At 39.4% G+C, this 27,915-nt stretch overlaps 1 protein-coding gene and 4 non-coding genes across 6 annotated transcripts; 2 read left to right on the top strand and 3 right to left on the bottom strand.

Annotated features, from left to right (window-relative positions):
* The first annotated feature begins 138 nt into the window (after positions 1-138).
* On the top strand, positions 139-12,519 carry MCM4 (minichromosome maintenance complex component 4). Of its 2 annotated transcripts, none has more exons than XM_054818007.1 (17): positions 139-201; positions 304-404; positions 675-833; positions 1,577-1,740; positions 1,829-1,927; positions 2,078-2,173; positions 2,259-2,354; positions 2,831-2,969; positions 3,416-3,636; positions 4,152-4,272; positions 6,021-6,280; positions 8,203-8,568; positions 8,915-9,042; positions 10,328-10,535; positions 11,102-11,330; positions 11,448-11,581; positions 11,944-12,519. In XM_054818007.1, exons 2-17 carry the CDS (start codon positions 335-337, stop codon positions 12,034-12,036), a joined length of 2,583 nt encoding a protein of 860 aa, XP_054673982.1. In that variant the 5' UTR covers positions 139-201; positions 304-334; the 3' UTR covers positions 12,037-12,519. The 2 variants fall into 2 exon arrangements, with proteins under 2 accessions (XP_054673982.1, XP_054673983.1); XM_054818008.1 differs by lacking the exon at positions 139-201 and adding an exon at positions 211-223.
* Positions 12,520-19,815: 7,296 nt separating this feature from the next.
* Positions 19,816-19,888, bottom strand: TRNAA-AGC (transfer RNA alanine (anticodon AGC)). The gene has a single exon. It is a non-coding gene; the product is annotated as a tRNA-Ala (tRNA).
* A 510-nt stretch (positions 19,889-20,398) lies between these two features.
* On the bottom strand, positions 20,399-20,471 carry TRNAA-AGC (transfer RNA alanine (anticodon AGC)). Its single transcript has one exon. It is a non-coding gene; the product is annotated as a tRNA-Ala (tRNA).
* A 2,196-nt stretch (positions 20,472-22,667) lies between these two features.
* On the top strand, positions 22,668-22,740 carry TRNAA-AGC (transfer RNA alanine (anticodon AGC)). Its single transcript has one exon. It is a non-coding gene; the product is annotated as a tRNA-Ala (tRNA).
* A 917-nt stretch (positions 22,741-23,657) lies between these two features.
* TRNAA-AGC (transfer RNA alanine (anticodon AGC)) lies at positions 23,658-23,730 on the bottom strand. The gene has a single exon. It is a non-coding gene; the product is annotated as a tRNA-Ala (tRNA).
* Positions 23,731-27,915: the final 4,185 nt, after the last annotated feature.

Raw genomic sequence — 27,915 nt, 5'->3', positions numbered from 1 at the left:
AGGAGCTCGAGCTGTACGCGACCCTCACCTCGGGGATCCGGAGGGTTCACCTCCTTCCTCCATTCCTTCTCCGTTCCCCACCCCCACCTTTGTGTCTCCGTTGGGCGCTCCCGTTGCGATCGCGCCTATCCATTGGCCAGAGAGCCCGCGAGAGCGCGCGCACGGGATTCGCTTGGCGCGGAGTTTCTTGGGGTCGCTGAGGTGTGTGCGGGCGCGGGGGAGGGTAAGCTCGCCGGTCTCAGCTCCGGGCTCGGCTGGTGGCGGAGTGCCCGCAGCCCGCGTTTCTCTCGTCGAACCCCGCAGGTAGGACCGCCGCGGGAGCCGGAGCAGCACCATGTCGTCGCCCGCCTCCACCCCCAGCCGCCGCCGCGGCAAGCGTGGCCGAGGCAGCAATCCCCCGACTCGTAAGTGCTTTGGTGGGAAGGGGCCGGCCTGGGGACGGGCGGAAGGCGGCCGGGGCCGGAGCTAGAGCCAGCCGGTGGCAGCGGGCGGGTTTTGGCTGCTTGGCGGGCTCTCGCTCCGCTGTACGCTTGGCGCCGGGGCCTGGCGCCGCCTGCCTGCCCGCCCGCCCCACCCCGGGGTGTGCTCCCGGCCGCCGTGCCTATACCGCGCTCCGCCTCGGGCGCTGGCGCGGCGATTTAAACGCCGTTCCCGGGTCTGCTTGTGTCTTGCAGCACAAGATGCTCGGTCTCCTCCTTCGCAGAAGCGTCGGACAGACGACTCCACCTCCACCGGAGACCTGCAGCCCATGCCCACCTCTCCGCCCGCCGAAGTGCAGAGCCCCAGCGCCCCCGATGCTCTCTTCTCCAGCCCTCCGCAGTTCCGCCACTCCGGTACGCCGGGGCTGGGGCACGCCGTGCCGCCGTGCTTCACGGCTGTGCTGGCTGCCGGGGGGCTGCCTGGGCCGCTGTGTAGCGAGCAGCCTGGAGAATGGATCTGGCTGGAAAATAGGAAAAAACGAGGGGTTTTTTATCTGAAGTTTCTCATTTGAGTTTAGCGTAGCAATGGTACAGGAATACGGTCGGTGTCAGGGGTGCAGATCTGATGATGTAGCTTCAAAGTATCGTGGGAGTATGTATTGGGGATTATACTTTATTCTTTTATCTATTTCTAGAACTAATGATGTAATAAAATTATTAATGCAGAAAGAATTAGGTTGACATAAAAAGCCTTCCTTTTATAAATAGGATTGGTTTTAGTTGCAGTAATCAGTAATTGTCATCACTTGTTTTACAGCCCCAAATATGCTGAAAAGCATGTTTCATCTAAAGTGCTAGATTCTGACTTATGCTTGAACACCAAAGTAGTTTTATAACGCAGTACTGCTTTAAAGCTTTCTAGCAAAGCTTTACTAGAACTTGGGATCTTTCAGAAGAGATGTTAATGCAAAGAAAAGGTCCAGGTAGACTTGCGACATCTTTATTGTTTCTGTTTTAACAAAACACTGGAATTGAATGATGCTACTCATGACAGTAGAGTTAAAAGAATGACGAGACAAATGCAGAGGCTGAATTTCAATCTGCTCTAAACTTAAAATGTCTTGATAATCATAACGAAATATATTTTTTCTTTATAGCTATTCCTCTTGACTTCGATATCAGTTCACCTCTGACTTACGGCACACCCAGCTCCAGGGTAGAAGGTACTCCACGAAGTGGTGTACGCGGAACTCCGGTCAGGCAGAGGCCGGATCTCGGGTCTGTCCGTAAAGCCAGACAAGTCGATTTACACTCGGATGGGGTAGGTAGATGTCTTTGATTTTGTATTTGACAACTTCTTTTTTAAACAACTATGCATATTTACGTATGCTTATTTTGTTTCCACGTAGCCGGCTGAGGATGTAGTAGCAACCGAGCAATCTCTTGGACAAAAGCTTGTTATTTGGGGAACAGATGTTAACGTAGCCTCATGCAAAGAAAAATTCCAGGTAGGTTAACAACTTCTTCTTTGTTGTTTTTTAAATGAAAAGCTAGTTTGATTAAACAAATATTAGTTGAATCTGATACAAAGTAGGTGTATGTACGACTAAATTCTGTTCATCTTTCCCTTCTGTCTTCCTCTTACCTCTGATGTTCAGAGGTTTCTTCAGCGTTTCATTGATCCGCTAGCTAAAGAGGATGAAGACATTGGCTTGGATCTTAATGAGCCACGCTATATGCAACGGCTTGAAGAGGTACTTGTAACACAGCGAAACTTAACGTTTCTTTTTTAATCTTGCATGCCCTCGAGCTAAAGATTTCTTTTCAAATATCTTGCAGATTAATATGATTGGGGAACCATTCCTGAATGTAAATTGTGACCATCTAAGATCATTTGATGAAAATCTTTACAGGCAACTGATCTGCTATCCTCAGGTGAGGTAGTGCACTTGTTTTCTGGCTTTCAAGTGGCCCTTTCATATTTCTGGCTTTTAATATGTTTGTTTAAATGCAATGTGTACTTTGTATGTTCAGTGTAATCTCTGCGGCTTCCTTGTTTTATTTACCATGAAAGAAGACATTTTATATTAGTTAAAATTTGATTATAGATACTATAGTGCATACCTCATAAATGCAAAATGAGCTGGTAAACTGCAATGTCCTGAGTCTTGAACTTCTTTTTTATTTTTTTCTCCCTTTGCAACATTTCAATGAATAAACCTGATCTAAACAGCAAGTTTTCTGTTATGTAGGAAATTGCTCAGCTGGCATAACTTTCAGTCATTCCTGGCTGATGAGCAGCACGTAAAATGCTTCATGCAAAAATATTTTGTTGTATGATTTGTTGGGTTTTTTTGCTTTTCGTTTTTTAAACTTTGTAAGCTTAACTGTTTCTAAAAAATTTTATACAGGAAGTTATCCCAACATTTGACATGGCTGCCAATGAGATCTTCTTTGATCGTTACCCTGATTCAATATTAGAACATCAGATTCAAGTAAGGCCGTATAATGCACTGAAGACTAGGAATATGAGAAGTTTAAACCCTGAAGGTAAACTTTAGATTACCATGTTAGAAAAGAATCTTAAGGATTTATGTGAACTTATTCAGTGTTAACATAGAATTACATGAAGACTGTATACAACTGTACTTGTGGTCTATCCAGACCATTGTCTTTCGTTTTTAAGTCTGTTTCAGAAGCAAATGCTTTACAGCCCAAAGTTTAGAGCAGAATAATTATCCGTAAAGGAAATCTTTCCTGGCATTAGCTACTGATATTCATAGTTCTGCAAGCACAAAGGATTCTTTTTGTATAAATACTGTAAATTAGAATATTTGTACTACACATTTATGATTCTTTTTGCTTTGTCTTAAACAAAATACTAGCACCTAACCAAATGTCTACCTCCCACCTAAAAACTAAGATAACATGAACTTTGAAGGTTATTTTAAATTTTAAGAGTACGAAGTGATGACACGAGTCTCTATATTTTGTAGATATCGACCAACTTATCACCATCAGCGGTATGGTCATCAGAAGCTCCCAGTTAATTCCTGAGATGCAAGAAGCATTCTTTAAATGCCAGGTTTGCGCATTCACCACCAGAGTAGAAATTGATCGTGGCAGGATTGCTGAGCCATCAGTATGCAAGAACTGTAACACAACACACAGTATGGCGCTGATTCACAATCGATCCATGTTCTCTGACAAACAGATGGTACGTTGTGCTGAGTTGGTGGCTGAAATGAAACAGTTTCTAGTTTTTGCTCCCCCACCTCCTCCCCAATATCGTCAACAGCATTAAAGTATCTTTAGACTGAATGTTTGGAAAGGGGAAAAGTGTTTTGGAACATGAAAATGCGTGAAACAACTTAGCGAAAGGGTAAATCCATACTTTAGAGAAGAAATGCATTAAAAGGATAAAATACGTATGCATTTTAATGTTTCCATATGGAAGCACCTTTATATAGTGTGTCCACTTGTATCTGGACTATATGGGCCTTGTCTGTAACAGCATTTTAGCCATACCATTAGCAACCAGCAGAATTCTCATTTTCACCATATCTTTTTATTAGCAATCAGTTTTGCTGTTCGGGTGGAGGTATTTTGTTCTTGAGCAGTGTTCTCAATTCAAAATGATGCTGAAGACTGTGCTAACACAAGATACTGTTGTACGCTCTGTGGAAAAGCTTTGCTTTTTTTGAAACTAAAACTTAAGGTGTTTTTTGCTAGATCAAACTGCAGGAGTCTCCTGAAGATATGCCAGCTGGACAGACCCCTCATACGGTTGCACTGTTTGCTCACAATGACCTTGTTGATAAAGTTCAGCCAGGTGACAGAGTTAATGTCACAGGTAAAATTTGGTTTGAGTATTTGCGTTCTTCTTTTTCACTGATCTTAACCATCTATAAAGGGACCTGTTGGGATGCACCGACAAGTGCTGAGGGAGCTGGCTGCTGCCTTTGCAAGGCCGCTCAGTTATCTTTGAAAAATCATGGTGACTGGCTAAGGTTCTGGAAGAAAGTCAGTGTCACTCCTAGGGCGAGGAGGAGACCTGGAGGACTACAGGCCAGTCAGCCTCATCTTGACCCCTGGGAAGGTGATAGAGCCAATAATCCTGTAAATGTTTTCTAACTGTATGAAGGACAAGAAGGTGATTTGGCATAGCCAGCATGGTTTTACAGTGGATAACAACCTTCTACAATGAGATAACTGGAGTAGTGGATGTTGTTTATCTTGACTTTAGCAAGGCTTTCATCCCTGTCTCCCATAACATCGTCCTAGGCAAACTGGTGGGGTATGGGTTAGATAAGTGGACAGTGAGATGGATTCAAAACTGGCAGAACAGCTGGTCTCAAAGCATTATGATCAGTGGCCCAAAGTCCAGCTGGAGGTTGGTCACCACAGGTGTACCCCAGGGGTCAATACTGGGGCCACAGCCTGTTTGATATCTTCACTAATGACCTGGATGATGGGACGGAGTGCACCCTCAGGAAACTTGCAGACAAAACCAAAACTGTAAGGAAGCGGTGCTTGATACAACCAGATGATTGTGCAGCTCTTTGGCCAACAGCCTCCTGGGCTTCATTAGAAGGGGTGTTGCCAGCAGGTTGATGGAGGTGATCCTTCCCCTCTGTTCAGCATTGGTGAGACCACATCTGGAGGAGTACTGTGTCTGCTTCTGGGCTCCCCAGTTCAAGGGAGATATGAACGTACTAGAGTGAATTCAGTAAAGGGCCATGATGATAACTGGATACTGTGTCATATACGGAAAGGCCGAGAAAGCTGGGACTGCTCAGCCTGGAGAAGAGAAGGCTCAGGGAGATGTTACCAGTGTGTTTATAAATACCTGATTCGGGAGGGTGGAGTGGTGCCCAGTGACAGGTCATGAGGCAGTGGGCACAAGTTGAAATACAGGAAATTCCAGTTAAACAGAACTTTTTTACTGTTTGGGTGGTCAAACCCCAGCACAGGTTGCCCGGAGAGGCTGTGTGGAGTCTCCATCTTTAGACATATTCCAAAACAGACTGGACGTGGCCTTTAGCAACCTGTTCTTGGTGACTCCAGTTTGAGCTCATGATTGGACTAGATAATCTCCAGAGGTCCCTTCTGACCTTGACAATTGAGTCATTCTGATAATGTAGGTAAGGAAGAGACAATTCCTTAAACGGTGTGTGATGTCAGTGGTAACGTAGAGTAAGGCTTAGGATACTACAACCATGTTTTATAAACCACTTTGCTTTAAAACAACTGCTGTACTGCTAGCAATCTATTATTAAACTTGGCACTTACAAAAAGGGGGGAAATGCTGACTTTAGGCATAAAAGCAGGACTTTGAAAAGCACCAAGCCTTAATTTTTTATTTTTTTTTCCTTTCCAAAATGCTTAAGCATTTTCCTTGTTGAGAACAGTTCTGATGCGAACGTTAAACATGTATGTACCTGCAAAAATGGTCTAGATGACTTAAATATGTTCCACTGACTTCTACATGACACTGGTACTGGGAAATAAACTGACTAAAATATTTAGGCTGTTTGGAAAAGCTTTACTTTTCAAGAGAAAATGTAAAATTTTCATGTTTTGGAATTATGTTTCTTTTAGGTATCTACAGGGCAGTCCCAATTCGAGTTAATCCAAGGGTCAGCAACGTAAAATCTGTCTATAAGACCCACATTGATGTCATACACTATCGCAAGACAGATTCAAAACGTCTGCATGGTGTTGATGAGGAAACAGAGCAAAAAATGTTTACAGAGGAACGTGTGGAAATTCTAAAAGAGCTTTCTAAAAAAAGAGACATATATGAGAGACTTTCTTCAGCATTGGCCCCAAGTATCTATGAGCATGAAGATATCAAAAAGGTAAATCAAATTCTATATTTCTCTTGTAAGGCATGTGTTTATATGCTTGTACATTTGTAATTATTGTTTGCTATAAAAATGACTTGAGGCTTCAAAATTCAAAACTGTCTTGAGCAGTCTTAAAACTCCATGGTCTTGTTAGGATGGAGTTGTTTATAGGTGTATCATAATTCTTTTCATGCTATTAAGGAGTGTCAATTAGGTGGAAGATACTGAAATGGTAGGAAGGCAGCAGAACTGGGAAAACTTAATTGCAGTGTGCATCTTGGATATTTCTTGGAGTGTTCAGATTATTGGTGATCAAAGAAAAATAAGTAGCTAAAACATGGTAAGCGCTGAAAAGAGGCATCCATAAGAGAACAGTAGCTTTAAAATGACTTGTGGTTGGCCCTGACTTACGGGATGTCAAAACAATTACTTGGATGTATCCAAGAAGGGACTGTTCCAATAATACGTTCAACTGAGGTACTACAACTTTATCACTGCAAAACCTACAGTGAGTAGTGGGTGTCAAGGTAATGTCAGACACCAAACAATCCTCTCAAGTATATTCTTCTGTTTTTTCTTTACAGATTTATACGTTATCATAGTTCATAGGTTTCTGAAATGGCTAGAAGTTGAATTCAAAACCATACAACAATTTCCTGCTGAAATGGAAATACAGTAACAACAATTCCATTTCTGGTTACCTCCTCGCCATGCTAATAAGGCACATCAGGTGTAGCGGGTGGAGTTGAGGAAAGCTAGGGACCCTTTGTCAAGGGACATTCTTCAAGTTCTGACCAAAATCTGTTCACAACAGCATACAAAACTTTGATCTTTGGTACTTGGAAGTGCTTGAAACCCACACGTTTGGGAGCATGAGTACTCAGGGACCTCAAGGAAAATAAAACAGGCAGGTCGTGTTTCTTGTAACTACTGAACAGGTTTTACTGACATCCGCAAGTTGTTCTAAGTGAATGAGAACAGGACTAATACAAACAGCTTGCTCCATGCCTCTGCAAGGTTTCTGTGCTGTAAGAAATTGCGCAGAGGCTTTACGTGAAGTAGTGTACAGTTTTCCTTGCTCTTTTCCTTGCTGTTCCAGCTGTCATTGTCACTATCACTTTTATGGACTATCTAGCATGCATATGTTACTAGAGGAGAAAAAGAATTAATACTGGGAAATGGTGAATTTTTAAACCAGTAAATTTGAAAAGGAAAAAAAATCCTCCCTGATAATTCTAGCTGATAAAATAACAAGCTGTATGTTTATACTAATAATTCCAGTACTTTCAAAATACTGGTAGTTATTTTTATTTCTTTACTAATGCTGCAAGCACACTTTTTTTTAGGAAGTATAGAGGTGGAAGCATTGGTAAATTCCAATGAAATAAAGACCTTAAACACTTTTCATTTTTATGGGCAAGTAAAGAATTTTATTGAAGTAATGTTCTAACATAGTAAAGCAGTTTTCCTAAAAAGACAATGATGCTTGATTAGTCTTGACCAAAAAGCTGATAAAAATGGCACTTTTTTAATGATACAAAAGAGGTAATAGTACTTTGCTCCTAGATTAAACATAGCCTTATAGGCAATAGTATATTCTGGCTTCCCTGTTGTCAGCAGAATTTGTTGGTAAAATTTCGATTATAGAAGTTTGCCAATAGATTTGAAACAAATCTAATTCAAAACTAATTATAAGCTGAGTTTGTAGGACCTAGAAGTTTAACTATATGTTTGTAATTAACTAGAACTGAGGATGTCCATAAAACATAAATCCTTTTCAAGACTTCTAAAAACCGTTTCAAGTGTTTTCTTCCATGTCTGAGTTAATTTTAGCAGTGTTTCAGTTCATTAGATGTTTTAGTTCAACAGTTGGATTTGCTCTGTTAACTATACAAGAGGTGATGTTTTGATTTTTAAAGAGAATATTTTTGTAGGGTATTCTGCTGCAGCTTTTTGGAGGATCAAGAAAGGATTTTACTCACACAGGAAGAGGCAATTTTCGTGCTGAGATCAACATTCTTCTCTGTGGTGATCCTGGTACTAGTAAATCACAGCTGCTCCAGTACGTGTATAACCTGGTTCCTCGAGGCCAGTATACATCTGGCAAAGGCTCAAGTGCAGTTGGTCTTACTGCGTACGTGATGAAGGATCCAGAAACGCGGCAGCTGGTTCTTCAGACGGGTGCTCTAGTACTTAGTGACAATGGCATTTGCTGCATTGATGAGTTTGACAAAATGAATGAAAGCACAAGATCAGTGCTACATGAAGTAATGGAACAACAGACTCTCTCCATTGCAAAGGTAAGTCTCTGTTTAATTCCAGGTTCTCTGCACTGAGCATGGTATCTGCTAGGCTGCTGAAACCAAAATGTAATCAGAAGAACAAAGGATTACATTTTTCTGTTGTTGTCAGTGGACCAAGCCTAGATTATGTAACAACTCATTTACAAAAGAATACGGCTTTCGTAGCAAACTAGTATTTCCGGATATTTTTGGTCTTGCTTTACTCTAAAAGGTTTTCGCAATGCAGGGTTTTTTTACTGCAGAACCCATTTAGTAACACTGGTGGTCTCATGAAGTTGGGGGGAAAGAAGTTTTGGTGGCACATAGTTGCAGCTGGTTTCAGAAATATGTTTTGTTTTGACAGGCTGGAATTATTTGCCAACTGAATGCTCGTACATCGATCCTAGCAGCAGCTAACCCTATAGAATCACAGTGGAATCCAAAAAAGACTACTATTGAAAATATCCAGCTTCCTCATACACTGTTGTCAAGGTACTCAGCTCCCACTTGCATGTCTCATTTTTATGAGATGTTATACTACTTCTTGTGAAAATGATTAAATATAGTACAACAGAACAATTGTGTTCTTTATAGTGGAGCATAAAACTTACGTAGTGTTTTTTTTTTTAAATGCTGTTCTTACAACTTCTATGTGAGCAGAGAACTGCCTTTTAGTATTTACATATTGACCCCGAACATAAGATCTGATGAGATCTGTAGGGTCTCTTTATTTAATTCTATATTGGGTTTTTGTCTGTTGTTTCATGATCATCTCGAAAAGAGTGATAACGTCAACAGAAACTCAGGATGTTTTTCTTAGCTCCATAAAACTTTGAAAGTGAAACTGATGATTAGGGAACTTGCAGCAGAGGTGGTAGAATCTGAAGATCTGCTTCATGTTGCTCTGTAAAATCCAGTCAGGGAGGTGGCAGTGCTAGCCTTTTGGGCCATAGCTGTTAGAGCAACATCTAGTGTCTGCTGATCTAAAATTTAACTATCATCTGCTGCAGTTGCATCTTGTGAGGAATTCCCACACTAGCCGGAAAGTTGAAGTACACTGGTATATTGGATATTCTGAGGACACCTACAGCTTAGATTCCAATTAAGAGCCGCTTGATTTAGCCATTTAGTGACAAATGGTACCTTAGTATGGGGTGTACTAAATGAAACTAGGCTTGAGCAGCATCTCAGTTCCATCATTTCTTGGATTTAAGCTTATATACAATGGGCTGCCTAAAAATGTCTGCCTACAGTTGAATATATTGTTTGTAAAATTATAAACCTTTTTTTTTTTCAGGATTAAACCACAAGTGCTTCTTTATTTATACATACATTTATTTACTTAAGGTTTTTATATGCATAAAATAACTATATAGGTATATGCCCTGTTGCCTTCTAGGGCAGTTTCTTTAGCAGCAAGTTTGTTCTGTGTATTTGATGTATGTGTGGAAGTTTTGTGTGGTTTATGTTCCTTTGGGTTTTTTGTTTGGTTTTTTTTAAGAAAACAAAAACTGTCAGCCTTGAACATGGGATCTGAATTTTGCAGAATGTATCAGACTTACAAGTCCACAGGATGAAAGCAAATCCACTGTGCTGTTCTGTACTTTCAGACTTCTAGAAAATTTATCTTTTCAGGTTAATAAAGCAAATCCTACTTAGAGTAGAACGTAACAGTCAAATAACTCCTACCTCTACTTGTTAAGTCAAAAACCCTAAACCAAACTACTTTAAATAGCAGGAAAGTATAACACTAATACTGGATTCTTATCCTGTTCAGATTTGACTTGATCTTTTTAATGTTGGATCCACGCGATGAAGCTTATGACAGACGTCTTGCTCGCCATTTGGTTTCATTGTACTACCAAAGTGAAGAAAAGATGGAGGAGGAGTACATGGACATGGCAGTATTGAGGGATTACATTGCATATGCTCGTAGTTATATAAATCCTAGGTTAAGTGAAGAAGCAAGCCAAGCCCTTATTGAGGTAAAGGAGTTGCTGTTAATAGTGTTCTGAGTCCTTACTGACTTGTCAAAAATGGCAAAATCCCCTTGTATGTATGCTTCCTATGTATATATGGTTCTTCTGTAAGACTTCAAACATCTCTAAAAATCATCATTTTATAAAGGTTTATATATAAAGTGTTTATAAAGGAAAGAGGGATCAGTATAAAAGTCATTCTGCACTCTTATCATTAACTTTCAAATGTATTGGTTTTGGCTCTATCACATTAATAAAAGCATAAAATTCTACTGAAATGAAATGTGTCAGTACAGACACAAGCACTTAAGACTAGTCCTTATTTTTTTTTAAGAAGTGATTCAAAACTTGACTCATTATCATGGCTTAATTGCTTTATAAGGGAAATACATATATGTAGTGTGGTTATCCTTCATTGCAGAAGAATCGTGAAGGTATATGAGCAGAAATAGTGTTTGGAACAGCTTGCCAGAATCGCTTGTATTCTGAAATAAGAGATGGGGTACGAAGGGGATGCTGAAAATAACAGAGGTAACAGAATTTCCTGAAATATTTAATGACTCTCTTCTCAGGCATATGTGGACATGAGGAAGATCGGTAGTGGCAGGGGAATGGTTTCTGCATATCCTCGACAACTTGAGTCTCTGATCCGACTGGCAGAAGCGCATGCTAAAGTACGCTTTTCTGAGAAAGTTGAAACAATTGATGTAGAAGAAGCAAAACGCCTCCATCGGGAAGCCCTGAAACAGTCTGCTACTGATCCAAGGACCGGAATTGTGGACATATCCATTCTTACTACAGGTTTGTGTTTTCATAATGATAAGGCTGGGATACTATCGGGCTTTTGTAATTTTGAAATGTAACTTAACCTGTCCTCCTTAGAAAATACCCTTTAGAAATAAACTTTCTTTTCATAAGGAATGAGCGCAACAGCTCGTAAGCGGAAAGAAGAGTTGGCTCAAGCCTTAAGGAAGCTTATCCAGTCAAAGGGTAAAACGCCGGCTTTGAAGTACCAACAGCTTTTTGATGATCTCCGAGCACAGTCTGATACAGTAAGTTTCCTGCATTGTTTTAAAATATTAATTAATTTTGAAAGCATGGTGGTTTTCCAAATCAACATTATTTTATTCTGAAATCCCATTATGGAAGGAAAGGGAGACACTAACTTTTTCAGCTGACATGACCAGAAAGCCAATTCTACAGATAAATGAGCTGAATCTTTGCTGTCTCTGATGATTATTCTGGCTTCTGAAGTAGCAAACTCAGCTTCAGGGTCCCAGGCCAGATTTCAAATTGCAAAAAGAACATACTACAGCTTAAAAAAAAAGAATAAAATTGGTAAGAAGTAATGCATTTTTACAGTTTTTTAAGTATTCCCCTCCCATCTTTACTTGATTTATTTCTTTTCTTTAAGGCTGTCACTAAGGAAATGTTTGAAGAAGCGCTTCGTGCCTTGGCTGATGATGACTTCTTGACTGTGACTGGAAAGACTGTTAGACTGCTGTAAGTTAGCCATTCCTTGCAAGCCAGCTGTCACAGCTTCACTTCGCCTTACTTAAGATAGTGTCAGTCTGCAAGATCTTTGAGATTTGGGACTATCATTTTTCATGACAAGCATAGCTTTTCCTTGTAAACCAACCGTCATGGCTTTACTTCACCTTACTATATCGCCAGTCTGCAAGATTTTCAGGATTTGGGGCTATCATTTGCTATGACAAGTGTAGTGACAATTAAGTGGCACTTCTGTCAGCACAAGAGATTACAAAGGACATAAAAAATCCTTAGCTGAATAATGCTATTTACATTTTAGCTAAATGTAATTACTAGTATGTCAAGTGCCATATATTTTTATGAGGTTTTGTAGAACACGCTAACAATGTTGTATGTATTTCAAGTTGAATTGTAAAAATTCATCTTAAGTGACTTTTTAGTAAACACAATTTGACTCCTAGTATTTCTGTAATCTGAAATAAAGTTATTTGACTTAAAAGGGCTCTTTAGCATTCATTTCAAGTGAAAATGAGCATATCCTGTGCTGAACACTTTTCAATCTAGAGTTCTGCAATTTTTAGGAAGCTGTCTGTGAGAGCATGAAGAGAGCTTTGCTTGTGTTGTATATCAAAAAAGGTGGATACAAAATTTGTTTTCAAGTACAATCTTACTACGCATTTAGGCATGACTGGATAAATTGTTACCCTTTGGTGTAATCTCATATAATTGGTCCTCAAAGAACAAGGTCCAGTAGCACGTGAGTGGGGAATCTTCCCTCTTTCTAGGCAGGGTAGATGCTCTCAGCCATTGCATGTTAATAGCTGCTATTGTTTTCACAGTTGAGCTAGCAGGAAAGTTCCCCAATTCACTTCAGTGCAGACAGCACCAGGTTGAGCTCAACTGCTCACTTAGCCCTTTTAAGCTGAAATAGGTACTCCTCTATTCTGTGCCGCCTCTTTCAAAAGAAGGGAAGCAAATTTTCCCCATACAAAAAGGGAGCACCTTAAAACCTGATTTTTCAATGTATGCCAGAAACATCAGGTTAAGCCACAGCCATCTCCCCAGTCTTGTTTATTAGTAAATCAGTCACTATCACCTCATCTTCTTAGCTTTTATGGACTGGAAGGATGCGATTCATGTTGAGGAAGTCTAGGTTCCCTGACTCAAGGCTTAAAAGTTAGATATGAGTAAGCTGAGACCCTAGGAGCTTGACACTTGTCTTCAAAAGAAGAGTCTGTAAAATAAAATGTCAAACTCCCTTAAATGGTTGGTGGCAGCCAACACGGCTTCACTAAGGGCAAATCATGCCTGACAAATTTGCTGGCCTTCTATGATGGGGTTACAGTGTCTGTGGACAAGAGAAGAGCAACTGCCATCATCTACCTAGACTTGTGCAAGGCATTTGAGACTGTCCTGCACGACATCCTTGTCTCTAAATTGGAGAGACATGGATTCGATGGTGGATAAGGAATTGGCTGGATGGCTGCACTCAAAGAGTTGTGATCAACGGCTCAGCGCCCAAGTGGAGAACAGTGATGAGTGACGTTCCTCAGGGGTTGGTATTGGGACTGGCACTGTTCAACATCTTTGTCGGTGACACAGACAGCGGGACTGAGTGCACCCTCAGCCAGTTCGCCAACCACACCAAGCTGTGTGGTGTGGTCGACGCGCTGGAGGGAAGGGATGCCATCCAGAGGGACCTTGACAGGCTGGAGAGGTGGGCCCGTGCAAACCACATGAAGTTCAACAAGGCCAAGTGCAAGGTCCTGCACATGGGTCGGTGCAATCCCAAGCACAGCTATAGGCTGGGCGAGGAATGGATTGAGAGCAGCCCTGAGGAGGACTTGGGGGTATTGATTGATGAGAAGCTCAACATGAGCCAGCAGTGTGCGCTTGCAGCCCAGAAAGCCAACCATGTCCTGGGCTGCATCACAAGAAGCATGACCAGCAGGTCAAGGGAGGTGATCCTGCCCCTCTGCTCCACTCTTGTGAGACCCCACCTGGAGTACTGCGTCCAGCTCTGGGGGCCCCAGTACAGGAGAGACATGGAGCTGTTGGAGTGAGTCCAGGAGGGCCCTGAAGCTGATCAGAGGGCTGGAGCACCTCTCCTATGAGGACAGGCTGAGAGAGTTGGGATTGTCCAGCCTGGAGAAAAGAAGGCTCCAGGGAGATCTAATTGCAGCCTTCCAGTACCTGAAGGGGCCTACAGGAAAGCTGGAGAGGGACTGTTTATCAGGGAGTGTAGTAGCAGGACAAGGAGTAATGGGTTTAAACTAAAAGAAGGTAGATTTAGATTAGATATAAGGAAAAAATTCTTTACTGTGAGAGTGGTGTGAGGTACTGGAACAGGTTGCCTATAGAGGTTGTGGATGCCCCATCCCTGGAAGTGTTCAAGGCCAGGTTGGATGGGGCTTTGGGCAACCTGGTCTAGTGGAGGGTGACACTGCCCATGACAGGGGGGTTGGAACTAGATGATCTTTGAGGTCCCTTCCAACCCAAACCATTCTATGATTCTAAATACCAGAATCATAGGTTCACTAGTTGCACTTGTCTTAGAGGATCTTACTTTTTTCTTTGCTATGTTATTAGTTATGTATTTTGCTTAGAAAACAACCATTTCCTGACCTCCTCTTTCCATCCCACTGTAACATCCCTTTATTTCACAGTTACTCTTTGCCTTTTATGCGAGACCGATACAGTTTTTAGCTTTTTACTTTTTGAAAGCATCACTTGCATAGTTTTTGTATTTACACTGCTTGGTCCTTAAGGTTACCTTAGTTCACAAACTTTTCTCTCCACTGTTTTTCCACTTTCATAGCTTTAACAAAACTACTCTTCCTAACTATTTGGTACCTCCTCTTGTCAGACAAAACAGCACCAAGAGTTTCTTAAATATGTTTTCAAGTTTAAGAAATTTGATTTAATGTCTTAAAAAAAACATTCAAATAGTGATGCATCTGGCATCAGCAGCAAAATTCCTCAAATTAAAATTGCCTGTCAGTATGGAAACTATTACTGTAAAACAGAAATCGGGCTGTTCATCTACTTGCAAATTCTAAATGCATATTGAATCGTGTAGCCACAAAATCAAGCTTTCAAGGAAATGGAAGAAAGTTTTGTGTGTAAAACAGATTTCAGCTCCACTTTGATTTAAGATGACTCTTAATTCACTGTCTTCTAGTTTTTTGGTTATTTTTTGTTTTTTAAAGTAAAATGCTTATTAGTAATTACTTGTTTTCAGGGTTACTTGCAGAATAATCCCACCAGATGGCTCTTAAAGCGTGTATGTAGTAGTTGGTAGAGATGATTTGTTTTCAGTGGTGTTTGTTTTTGGCAAGTGCCATTCTGTAATTGGGTAGATAGAATAGAAATGCTTGTAAAACAGTCTTTTGGTTAAGAAAAAATCTGATTAAAAGATCTTAACCATCCATATGCTAATTTGAAGCAAAGGGAAGATTGAAGTGATTTACTTAAACTGAGAATGGTTTCCTTACTCTATGCAATAGTCTCAAACTCTGTAACATAATTTACTGCTGTATTTACCCTATGCTGTTAGTAGTTAAAATTAAGCTCATTTAAAAAACTCAAGTCATTTAAAGACTGGAATATGCAATGAGGGCAAAGCACTCCTGCCAGAAACTGGATATTCTTAACATCAGAAATGACATAGAAAAAAGGCATTACAGTCTTCTATACATTCCACAAAAGGCATTAAAAAAAAAAAAGCCTATTGACAGGAATTATTTATAATATATCATATTGAGAGACCACAGTTGAAGTGATCTGCTATCATGTCTAACACTATAAAGAAGCTACTGGTGAAGTGAAGTAGAATGGTACTCTTCTGTTTCCTAGCACAGAATGCAATCACCAGTTACTTGAGGTGGGCAGGGAACCACGATAAACCAAAAAATGTTATTTGCTACCACTGTTACTGGTTTCAAAGCTTGTACTTAATTTCTCTGCAAGCATGGATTTGATTGGAAAGTGACTTGATCCCAGTCATCCCCAGTTTTGGTAGGTGCTTCAGTAGGAACAGATGTAAACGCCAAAGTGAGAAACATCTCAAGATTACCCCATGTCCATCATAACTGAGGTAATGTACCCCTTAAGACTATGTTCTAGTCAGCCTCATCAAACTTCAGTCTTATTTTCGGCAGTCACTCTGGTGTTTTATCTTCCTAGGACTAGGCCCTAGGACTTCCAGGATTATCTCAGGAAAAGAAGAAAGTGCACTGAAGACTGCACATCAAATAGCCGGTCAGGGAAGTGATTCCATCCCATTTTTGGAGTGTATTTCTCTAGTTTGATAATCTTAGAACTATGTAGCTTGCTGCCTGGGTACAGCAATATGCACTGAAGAAAAGAAGCACTTTGCATTTTTTTCTGACCCTGCAAGACCACACATAGTCTTTTAAAAATACACGTGTACTTTACTTAAAAAAGCATGGGATTCACCATCTGTGACATAAACTGACAGTCAGTATGGAGGCTGTCATGCAATTCTCAGTTTGCATGGCCACCTTACAATAATGTTTACAGACAGCCTGGCACCAGCTTGAATTAGTTAATGCTCAAACCCAAAAAGCTAGTAAATTCTGGGTTGTAAGGTCTCGAGAGTAGAGTTTGTCTATACAATAAGCACAACCAGACTCCCTTTGTGACTGGCCACTTTGGACTCCAAATGATAGGGTAAACAAGATTGTTGTATTTGCTACTATGAAAGGTATTTTAGAAGTCTCAAAATCTGAGCAGAAGACCTACTAATTATATTTATATAATTACTGTATAATCACGTTGTAGATCCCTAAAGCGTTCTTTCTCGGTGCCCTATATTTTGATTGCAGAGAAAACATTCACTTGGTTTGTTCAGTGACTCCTGATCACATCCCACCTCTCAACTGGGTAGGGTAGGAGTAGGTTTGGATTGCTTTTGCCTAAATTTGAGCTCCTTTTCTAATGGAGCATAGAGTTTGCAATTACTGTATTTTGTGAGTAGGAATCTTATCAGGAAACCACTGTAATGCCTACATAATCTGCTTGGAAGATCTTGTTACATCTTCAGGTTAAATTCTTCTTTTATACGTGTGATTAAAAACACCATATATTTTTTATGTGGTTCTGTGGCCCAACTATCTTAACCGTTATCACACAAATTGTTTTTTCCAGTATGAAGCAAGCTTTTACTACTGCAACTTACTGACCAACTTGGATCAGATTTGCATCTAATTAAGACTCCTTTGTTAGTCTTGACCATCAAAAGCTTCAAACAATACCAGAAAAAAATCATAAAGTTTCCTTTAGCAAATAAAACCTTTCCTAGCTCTGAAGCAAGAGCGATATAATCTGTCCTAGCCTTGTGTATTGAAAACTACTAGGTGCAGTAATATCTAGACTCTTAAAAATATAGATAACTAGGTGTAGGAAAGCTACTAAACTTCCTTATGTTGGAGATCTATCAGAGAGTATCTCTGTTGGCCACTAAAAGAAATGTTAGGAAGTAGAGGAGCTTTTCATCCTTCCTCCATTTTAAGAGGTTAACTTTATGTTGTGGTTTAACCCTAGCCAGCAACTAAGCACCACACAGCCATTCATTTACTCCCCCTCAGTGGGATGAGGGAGAGAATTGGAAGAGCGAAAGTGAGAAAACTCATGGGTTGAGATAAAGACAGTTTAACAGGTAAACCAAAAGCCATGCATGCAAGCAAAGCAAACCAAGGAATTCATTCACCACTTCCCATGGGCAGGCAAGGTGCCAGGGCACCTGGCGATGGGCAGCCATCTCCAGGAAAGCAGGAGTAGATCATGTGTAATAGTTACTTGGGAAGACAAACGCCATCACTGCGAACATCCTCCTCTTCTTTCTCCCACCCCCCCCCCCCAGCTTTATATTGCTGAGCATGACATCACATGGTATGGAATATCCCTTTGGTCAGTTAGGGTCAGCTGTCCTGGCTGTGTCCCTTCCCAACTTCTTCTGCACCCCCAGCCTGTTTGCTGGTGGGGTGGGGTGAGAAGCCGAAAAGTCCTTGACTTAATGTAAGCACTACTTAGCAACAGCTAAAATCATCAGTATGGTATCAACATTTTTCTCCTGCTAAATCCACAACACAGCACTGCACCAGCTACTAGGACCAAAATCAACTACCCCAGCTGACACCAGGACACTTTGTTACAGTTCTGGTGCAAGTGTTTCTGTGACTTGTGAGCTGTTACCTGTCTGATTCCTAAAGGTACAAAAAGCTTAAAACATTCACCATCAATAGTTCTGAATGCCTCTAACAAAGAAAAAGAGAAAGAGAAAAAAAGAAAGAAAAAGAGAGAGAAAAAGAAAAAAAGAACAATACTGTTCGTATAATTATTTTTTTCTTGTCATAGTATTTCAGGTTGGAACCAGATGATCCTTAAGGTCCCTTCTAACCCAAACCATTCTATGATTCTATGTCCCAGACTGTTGTCAGAAGGATGGCATTTAGTATGACCATTCTAGGCATCTTCTGTCTACTAATCCCATTGGAAGTAGTCACTAAGACTGGTACAAACATTTTTAGGTATGCCCAGGAGTTCAAGGACAGGTTAAGTTTTCAGCCTCCAAAGTATAAGGAGACACACCAAGAACTGGAATAATACCAGTGTTTTGCTAGTTCCATGTACATTTTCTTCCTCAGCCATGAACAGACAGAACAGGTAAGGAAATCAGCAGACCTTTTTGCACACTGTAAGGTGCTTAGTTAACACTCAAGACACAGATTTAGCAGCGCTGGTCACCAAGATCTAAAAAGCTGCACTTGCTGTGCAGCTGCTTCTGCAATGGCCAGGAGGAGGCCTACCATAAAGAAACACACAGCATCTGGAGAAGGATCAGAAGAAACTAATAAAGTGTTAGGGGAAGTCAGTGAATCAATTAGGTGGTTGAGGTGATCTCTGAAGCTCTAACACAAGTGTGGTAGGCATTCGCCTCTTAAAAGCAGCTCTGTGAAAACAGAAGTAGGAGAGAAGGCTAAGGAGCTCAATTATAACCTGCACACTGACCATAGCTAAAGACACAGCAGCTGTAGCATGCTTTCTGGGATACAGACTTGGGAGGACAGAGATGGCAACTTTTACCCTTAAACTTGAATTAACCAATCCAGCTCATACAATAGCTTCACAAAGATTGTAAATAAAAAGAAGATCCTGCATTTCTGGACAGGGACCAGAATGGACAGTTGGGGAAGAACAAACCAGTCTGATCAAACTGTATCCTAGTTGGACAAGTGGAGAAGACATGCTGATTCAGGTCTCTAACCATCACTCATCCATTGGTTTTCACACAGCCTGGAAAAACTTGCAGAATTCTCTTTTCGCCAAGCTTGACTGAAACTGGCTAGGAAGAGTCAACATTTAGGACAGAGGATTGCCATACACAGTTATAGAGGAGGGAAGGAGGGAAGGAGGGAAGGAGGGAAGGAGGGAAGGAGGGAAGGAGGGAAGGAGGGAAGGAGGGAAGGAGGGAAGGAGGGAAGGAGGGAAGGAGGGAAGGAGGGAAGGAGGGAAGGAAGGAAGGAGGGAAGGAGGGAAGGAGGGAAGGAGGGAAGGAGGGAAGGAGGGAAGGAGGGAAGGAGGGAAGGAGGGAAGGAGGGAAGGAGGGAAGGAGGGAAGGAGGGAAGGAGGGAAGGAGGGAAGGAGGGAAGGAGGGAAGGAGGGAAATAATTTTTCCCCCAATTAAATCAAAATTAACATTTTACCACAATAGTTATATTTTTTGTTTTGGTAGTTTCTACTTCTAGGTATAACAATTTGTTTAAGAAAACACTGGAGAATGCGGGCATCGATCCCGCTACCTCTCGCATGCTAAGCGAGCGCTCTACCATTTGAGCTAATTCCCCCTCCTCTTATTGATAATAGGGATCACAAAACTGATCTTCAAGACAGATTTAAAATATGCAGTTCCACACATGTACTACAGTTTTCTCTCTTGAACTGGTCTCTCTATTCACAAATGAAAACACATTCAACTGATTCCAAAACAGGTGTGAAATAATAAATTTGTAGTTTTTCACTTAGCATTTCCAAATTAAGTAGTAAGAAACAAGACAAAAAAAGACATGTTTTCTAGGTGTATAAAATTAAAAAAAAAATGTTTATTACTTGCAATTCATGAGAGGAAGTACTTTCCAGTATTTGGTTTTCTCCCCATAAAAGTCAGTTTCTTTTTTTTTTTTAAATACAAGTAATTATTTTAATTTATGCTAGTCAAACATATGGCAGCATTGAAGAAATGAACTATGTACATCTAAAAAATAAGAGCTTATTTCACTTCAAAATTCCAGTTCAATAGAGGAAAATATCTTCTGTAGTTAACTGTTTTTTCTCCCACCACAAACAAAACATGACAGTGGAGAATGCGGGCATCGATCCCGCTACCTCTCGCATGCTAAGCGAGCGCTCTACCATTTGAGCTAATTCCCCCCACAACACTCTCATTTATCCTGTAACCATAGATTTTAAAAACCACAAATGGAAACTGCCTTATCTTTACTGACTCTGCTCCTTTATCCCGGGTAGTAACCCCAGGGCAGCTGTTCAGAACACTTACTACCATTTGACCTTCAGCTTGTCTATTTTTTTGTCCAATAGGACAAACTCCCCAAGTAACATGATAAGGCACTTCATGCTAACTTGCATGACAAATTCACGTCTTGCAGCCTTTCAGTGCCACCCAACTCACACTAGATTTATCCTTCTTTGAAGAGGGCAGCTCCTGCTTCTATGCTGAGGGAAGTCACATCACAGGTAACAAGGTGGAGCAGCTTGAAGACAATAGAAAGCTCTCATTTTCCCTGATGTCCCATAAGACCACCATCTTAGAAAGCAAAAGTAAAACCTGATTAAGTTAGCTTATATCAGTTTACATTAGTGTTGCCAAAGAGATGCATCAAATTGATCTGTGTTAAATGAAAGTATGTGGACACAAAGCCTTCACAGCTGACATACCCTAGAGAAATGAAAAAACAGAATTAAGAAGGTCAGGTTATTTTCAGCCATGTAGGTAAGGCAGTTCTCCCAATCAAGTGAAGAAATTTGAAAGTTTTACTCACCATCTTACATGAAAACTTAGCAATCACAACAAATTCCAGATCACAAAACAATAGACTATCAATTATATGAAATACACATTTTAATTGCTGAAAATAGTACTATTGCAGAGGTCTTTCCTCACCCTTATCTGACTTTAGCATCAAATAAACTGTTTTTCTGTGAGCTGAACTGTCCAAGCTTTAGGCCTTTTCAGTGGCAGCAGAGTGAGATTTGGAGGTGAAAAACAGGGAGAGGTAATCTGCTATTTTTAACTGACTCAGACTGCACAGGGTAGATAAAGAAAACTGTACATAGAGCTGCACCCTGTGAAATACGATATGGGAAAGAACACTGAGCCTAAGATGTGTGCCTGTGAGGACTGAAACTGTTTTTGCATATTTGTTTTCCCCCTCCAGTTTACTCCGGCAACATAAAGTCAGTTACAATATATTGCAAGAAATGGCAAGAACAAATCTTTATTTCCTGTTGTGCAGAGATTTAGGTAAGGCAGGAGAATATTTAAATTCTAGAGAATACTTGCAGTGATACTGCAGTTTTGGTTTCACATCTTAGCCTAAATCTGGATTGTGCTAGATTTGAAGTACTACCTTACTTTAGACAAGTTGTAACTAGCTGATGCTTAATTCCGTAATTTATTTTCTTTTGACTAGATACTGTCATCCAGTAAGTTAAATCCATTAGAGAAAAATCACCATCACATGCATTGTTGGATTACTGCATTGTTTTACTTTACTAGCAGAACTCACTTTTCTGCATTTAAACAGCAAGTGAGAAATCTTTCATTATATCATTTTCATTGCCTTTGTTTAATAGTGTATCAGTGCAACCACTCACTGTAAACTACATTTTCATACTTTAAATCCAGAAAACATTCCTTGATTTAATAAGCTGTGAATAAAGCTTTGTCAATGTGCTTCCTACTACAAAGTCAGTTAGTATGACTACATTTGAACTTTTATATTTCTGAAGTGTTTTTAGTAACCCCATATATTTAACATTCAATACTATTTTAACTGAATCAAAGTCAATACAAAAAGGTAGACCTACCTAGAATATAATTTAGGAACATACAAATGAATACTTTCTCTCCACAAACTATGATAAACATGAACTTTTAAACCGATATATTTATCATTTACATATAGCTAATTAGAAAATAGAGTTGGAAAAGAAAATAAAAAGACTTGAGAAACAAGGCAAAGAAAAATCTCATTGCCCTTCCGTGACTTCTAACAGTATACTTTCTAGATTTACAAGTCTTTTGGTATCTGCATTATAAGAGATGTAAAAAAATACTTCTCTTTCCTTCCTGAATAAACCCCAGAGGAAGCTTTGTTCAGGAAAGTAAGTACTGTTTTATCAAAGTAACATAGCAGAAAATACATCTGTACTACTGCTTCTCATATGTCGTGAGTATTCTGACTTCTACACTAACAGGCTTTCCACAAAACACAGTGATGATTCAGTGTTATTAAATAAGCAGACTGACTCAACAAAATAATTGTATCTAAAGCAGGCAAGCTATGATTCAGCAGAAGTAAATCCACCCTTCAGCTCATCAAGCAAGGGGAATTAGCTCAAATGGTAGAGCGCTCGCTTAGCATGCGAGAGGTAGCGGGATCGATGCCCGCATTCTCCAGTGTTTTGAGAGACTGAATATCTATGGTAGCTTAAGATTTTCTTCCATAAATTGTTCTGGTTTGTGAAAGAAAATATATAGCTAGTAATATATACCATTTAATGCAGCAAATAAAACAGGAACAAAAATCTCAGTTAGCAGACTACACTTGTGAACTCTCTGAAAAACAATTTCTTCACAAAGGCATCTAATACCAATGTTGTTATTCTGTAATACAGGAAATAAAATTCACTTCTGTCCCTTACAAGTACATTGAACTTTAATGTAAGCATTTCTTTTTAAATTATTTTTTAATTATATGGAAAGGTAGCAAAATTATCTATAGGAAGATGTAAAAGTAAGTAGTTGTCTACATAATCATCAGCTCACCATAGAATTACTGCCTCTCTAGCTACCTTGCACCTGTTGTAGCTAGGATGCGCTTGACACACATGTTCTAACCCGAGTTTCAGGTGACATCAAATCTCTGACAATTTCACTCAATTTATTCTTCAACCCATTGTAAAAAAAATAATTTGCTCATAAAAATGCTCATCTTTGATCAACATTACAACTTAAATCATTCAGATTGTGCATGTGCTTCTTAATTTTAATCCTTACAAAACTACTACAGAAAAATGCATCTAAATTTGAAATATCCCCACAATATAAAATAGTATAAACAAGTAACTAAAATTATATCACAGCCAAAAATTAGAAGAAACAGCAGTATCTGTCAGTGTGCTTTTGTTTCATTCTTTAAAGCCCATTAACAGGAATTTACTTCTTTTTTGTGCAGGGAGTTACTCTAATTTTAGACAAAATAGAGGTTTAGAAGCCTCTTTTTTTCCAAAACAGCAAAAAATTTACAACTGGTAACTGAAAAAATGAAGTATTGTTCACAGTAGTGATAAAAAGTAACACTTCTCAGTAGCAAATGGAGAATGCGGGCATCGATCCCGCTACCTCTCGCATGCTAAGCGAGCGCTCTACCATTTGAGCTAATTCCCCCTATGAAAAGCAAGTCCTATTTACTGTCTCTTCCTACTTTCGTGTTTCTCACTGACAGAGTATCTTTCTACAAACTATACTGCAATTCAATCTGCTGCCTCACGTACAAACAAAACTTCCTCCCCTAAATCACATTGATTTTCTACCCAAATAATCACATTGGTAGCCGGACAGTCAGAGCCCACTGCCTGAGTCCTAATCCTCTACCAAAGTTACTGGTAGGCAGTAACAGAACACAACTTTCCAGTGAAATGCAGAAACAATTAGGTCTTTCCTAAAGCACGCTGTTTTTGACAGCCTCAGTGGGAATTTTGCCTAACGTAAAATCTGGACTCCTTGATATAACAGCACGTGTTTTATTCAGCTGAGCTGCATCTGGGTAACAGAAGGTCTGTGTTTCAAAGCAATTGCAGATATATGTTCACACCAAACAATTATGACTGTTTAGAGAAATCTGGATATATTTAAAGATTATTTTTTTAAAAAATAGTTTTTTCCTATTTTTAACCCCTGGGTGAAAGAGAATCAGCTAAATGACTTTACTATTTCCACATTTCACAATATAATAGATTCTTAAAGTGTGACTGTATCACCAGATAAACATGCACACTCACACATACATATAAAAATCAAGAATACATAATTAAAATATAAAAAATAATCATGGCTATAATGAAACAGCAGTGAAAATTCTGTTCAGTGGTTTGGTTTCAGCTCTGCAAGATTAGAGTCAGAAAACACAAAAAAGTAGGGTCTCCAATGTTTCCTGTTATTTGAAGCTATGTACCAGAGTTTTCTCCCTTTGAAAGTGGCATTTGGAGGAAAAAAACAACAAAGTAACTGTTTATGATTTCACACTATCATAAAATAGAAATAAAGCAAGCAAGAGATCTACTTTGCTAGAAGGGGAACAGGCAGATTTGTTGACCTAATGTGACTGACATATCACGACAAACATGTATCAACACACTTCACATGTTTCAGCTTCTTACATCCTCAATCTCTATATATTGTCATTTAACTTGGAGGATCGAAGCCATATCCAGCATATTTAGATTTGCGCCAATAGCTGCTGATTCAGAGTGCTGAAAATGATCATAATTTATGTTACTAATCAGTGATCAACTGCTCATTAGTCAGAAAATAACACTGAAATAGATAAAAGAAGAAACAGCAGACAGTAATGGAAAGACACACGATTCATTTTGCTAAAACCTTATGAAAAGAAAATTGGGGAAACATGGTCTTTTTCCCTGTAAAAAGAGGAAGGAGAATTTGAGTGAACCTTTCAGAAATCCTGTAATAGTCTGGGACTTTCTTTTGCTTTGATTCTAAAAAAAAAAAGTAACTCTAGAAATAACTCTCTTGCAGTTTCTTTTCTGATTTGCCCAAGATCCTTTAAGACACATGAATCACACTGACATATAAAGATCTTTCAATTCTCTCCTCTCCAAGGACTCAATGATCTCAGAAAGTACAATAACCAAATTCCAGTCTTTGCAGGACATCTAGGTTAATACCTGATTAATATACATTTGATTTTTTTATAACTGGGATTATATGTGTGTCATGAAATAAACCAGAGTATCAAATTTTAGAAAATGTTGCTGAGCCAAACATTTGAAGAACACGTCCTAAGTCATCCTCTGCATACACAGTTCTTGCTGTGCCATATATAATTCAACAAGAATGTCTTCTGAAGTTCTCTGCAGTCAACAACTCAGTACTTAGCCATAACCAAAAGTTACAGATTCAGAGACAGCGGAGGTTTATTAGACAGTATCAAATCTCTCAAAGTCAACCTATATGTAATCATGCTTTAAAAATAGTTGACCATCCTAACTTTAACATAGAAACAACTATTTGTATGGCATTTCCTCCAGACTCCCTCACCTGGTCAACCCCGAGAATTAAGCTCCTTCCCCTTGTGCTCCTCCAACTTAGATCTGACTTTCAAATGCATTACCCAAATTTGTTTTCCTCCAGAAGATCCCAGAGAACATGGTATTGTGGAACTATACCATAGACTAGCAGAATCTCAAAAAGGAGGAAAAAAAGGTGTTCGGAGAAAAACATTTAAAGCAGAACATCTCAAGTTTACATTCGTACATGTATGAATGGTTTTCTTACTGTAGAAAGTTCTAACTGTAGAAAGGATGGGGATACTCTGTGAAGATACATCTGGCTAACGCAATACCACTCCCTTGTTACTTTTTCTGAAAGTTCCATTCACAGTGTAAGACAATTTCTGAATGACTGTGCTTTTTTCTGAACCTTTGGCTTTCTTGTCTGAGCAACCTACATCATCCTTTAGCAGTGCAAGTCACTTCCTTCTTCTTTTTCCTTTGCCCATCATGGTATCTGTAATTTCTGAACACTGTGTACATAGAACCCAAATGTTGACAACACATTTTAGGAACCTCACAGCACGACATGGCTCAGAATTTGCAGTGCTTCAAAAGACAGCACAGAAAACCTCTAAACAGCTTAACTAAGGGAAACCCAAGTAGGCCTGCAGTTGCAAATTCACTTTTAAGATAAAACAGCAGCAGCAGTTTAAGACAAATCCAGTGAGTTTTTTTAATTCAAAGGTACTCTGGGAATATTATTATTTTAGGAATAGTAAACCAATTACCATAACAAAAGGAATGAAAAACCAGACTCTTCTAGAGAATGCTGGAGAACCAAAGAGGTGAAGGAGAAGCAAGACTAATTACCATTGACCAGAGAAAGAGAGAGAATTCACAGACTAGCACTCCCATTAGTTATAAATCACTAATGCTAACCTCACTTTCTGAAATTGTCAAATGCTGGTGCAGCATCCAAGATGCCAATTCCCTCACTACCTGACGAGGACTGGTCTAACCCCAAATCCCCTTATCAAAAGTCCTGTACACACTCTCCCATTAACAAACTCCAGTATCTTGTAACCTGCTCCCTCACTCTGATTGAAACAGCTGGCTTTGATTATTTTTAATATGAGAGTGAGAAACATTTTTTTCCCAATGTGCAAAGAAGCATCTGAAATTAATTTGTAGAAGATAATTAAGTTCTTACAGCTGGAATTATTCTGCAGATACCATAGACACTTCAGCAACTGAAAGCCCCACTAGTCAGTATGTCTGGCAAAGTAAGCAAGATTTCTGCTACTTCTACTCTGTGATGTCTTCACATGACCAGTTGGATTTTTCCACCAAGACCTCTGAAACATCCAGAAGTTCCTTTGCTTAGTCATACAGTAACAAGAAACACAGCACTTAGTTACGATGAAAACATTCCAGAGCACCAGAGTGACTAAATCCTACTTTTAGAAGTGACTCAGAGTTATGCCACAGTTATGGCACTACAGATTTCAGTACACTACACTACACAAACTAGCTTTAAAACAAGTTGGCTTGATTACTAAAAGTCCCACTCAATATTTTACCTTGTTTTAGCCAGAATGCCTTCTGGTCTCTGTATGACTGACAAATGATCTAAAATCACTCACAGACAAAAAGCATGATTTTCATCCAAAGAGGAATACATAACTCTAAGCTTAGTATTTCAAAGCAATTAAAAAACAAAACCAACTGTAACTCTTACGGATTTTCATTTGTGTTTGGTTGGTTGATCGATTTTTTTTCCTTAGTATTCTTTCAGAATAAAAATCACCTAAGTCTTAAAACCACCCAGAAATAACTAAATCAATCAGTGACAAAATAACCTAAGGGCAGCTACAGTATGTTCAATTCATTCTTTTAAATAGACTAGCCTTCAAGTTGATAGATTTATCATTAAAATGAACCAATTATGTCTCCAGTTCTGTATCCAAATCTGTATTTAAAACACTGAAAGAAATGTGTTCTGGACCTCAGAAATAATTTTACTGAAACCAGTATCAAAATATAGATTTGAGCAACAAAATCAACACTCTCCCTTGGGAAAAATAAACCAAACCAAAATAAACAACTCATACTGTAAATCACACAAAAAGCCACACAGTAGATCTGTCATGAGTCAGAAGAAACGTCCTCTCAGAATACCAGAACTATTTGTGTTCTTAACATCCACAATAAGAATAAAATGTGATTTGTTGAAGATTTTACTGATTGCTGACAAAATTTTGCCTCCATTTTACCATCATTCACTATTTTGTACCCAAGTCACAAGACAAAAACGTGCTAAAAAACCCCAGAACAACTA

The sequence above is a fragment of the Grus americana genome, chromosome 2 (genome assembly GCF_028858705.1).
Source record: "Grus americana isolate bGruAme1 chromosome 2, bGruAme1.mat, whole genome shotgun sequence".
Taxonomy (NCBI): domain Eukaryota; kingdom Metazoa; phylum Chordata; class Aves; order Gruiformes; family Gruidae; genus Grus; species Grus americana.
Note: the sequence above shows the minus strand (reverse complement) of the source record. Positions and strands in the feature narration are given on the sequence as shown.

What these genes read in the sequence shown, in the direction of transcription:
- MCM4 (XM_054818007.1), top strand. Translation starts at nt 335, where the DNA reads ATGTCGTCGCCCGCCTCCACCCCCAGCCGCCGCCGCGGCAAGCGTGGC. An exon ending in CCTCATACACTGTTGTCAAG is followed by an intron (nt 9,043 to 10,327) that starts GTACTCAGCTCC and finishes TATCCTGTTCAG; the next exon opens with ATTTGACTTGATCTTTTTAA. An exon ending in CAAGCCAAGCCCTTATTGAG is followed by an intron (nt 10,536 to 11,101) that starts GTAAAGGAGTTG and finishes CTCTCTTCTCAG; the next exon opens with GCATATGTGGACATGAGGAA.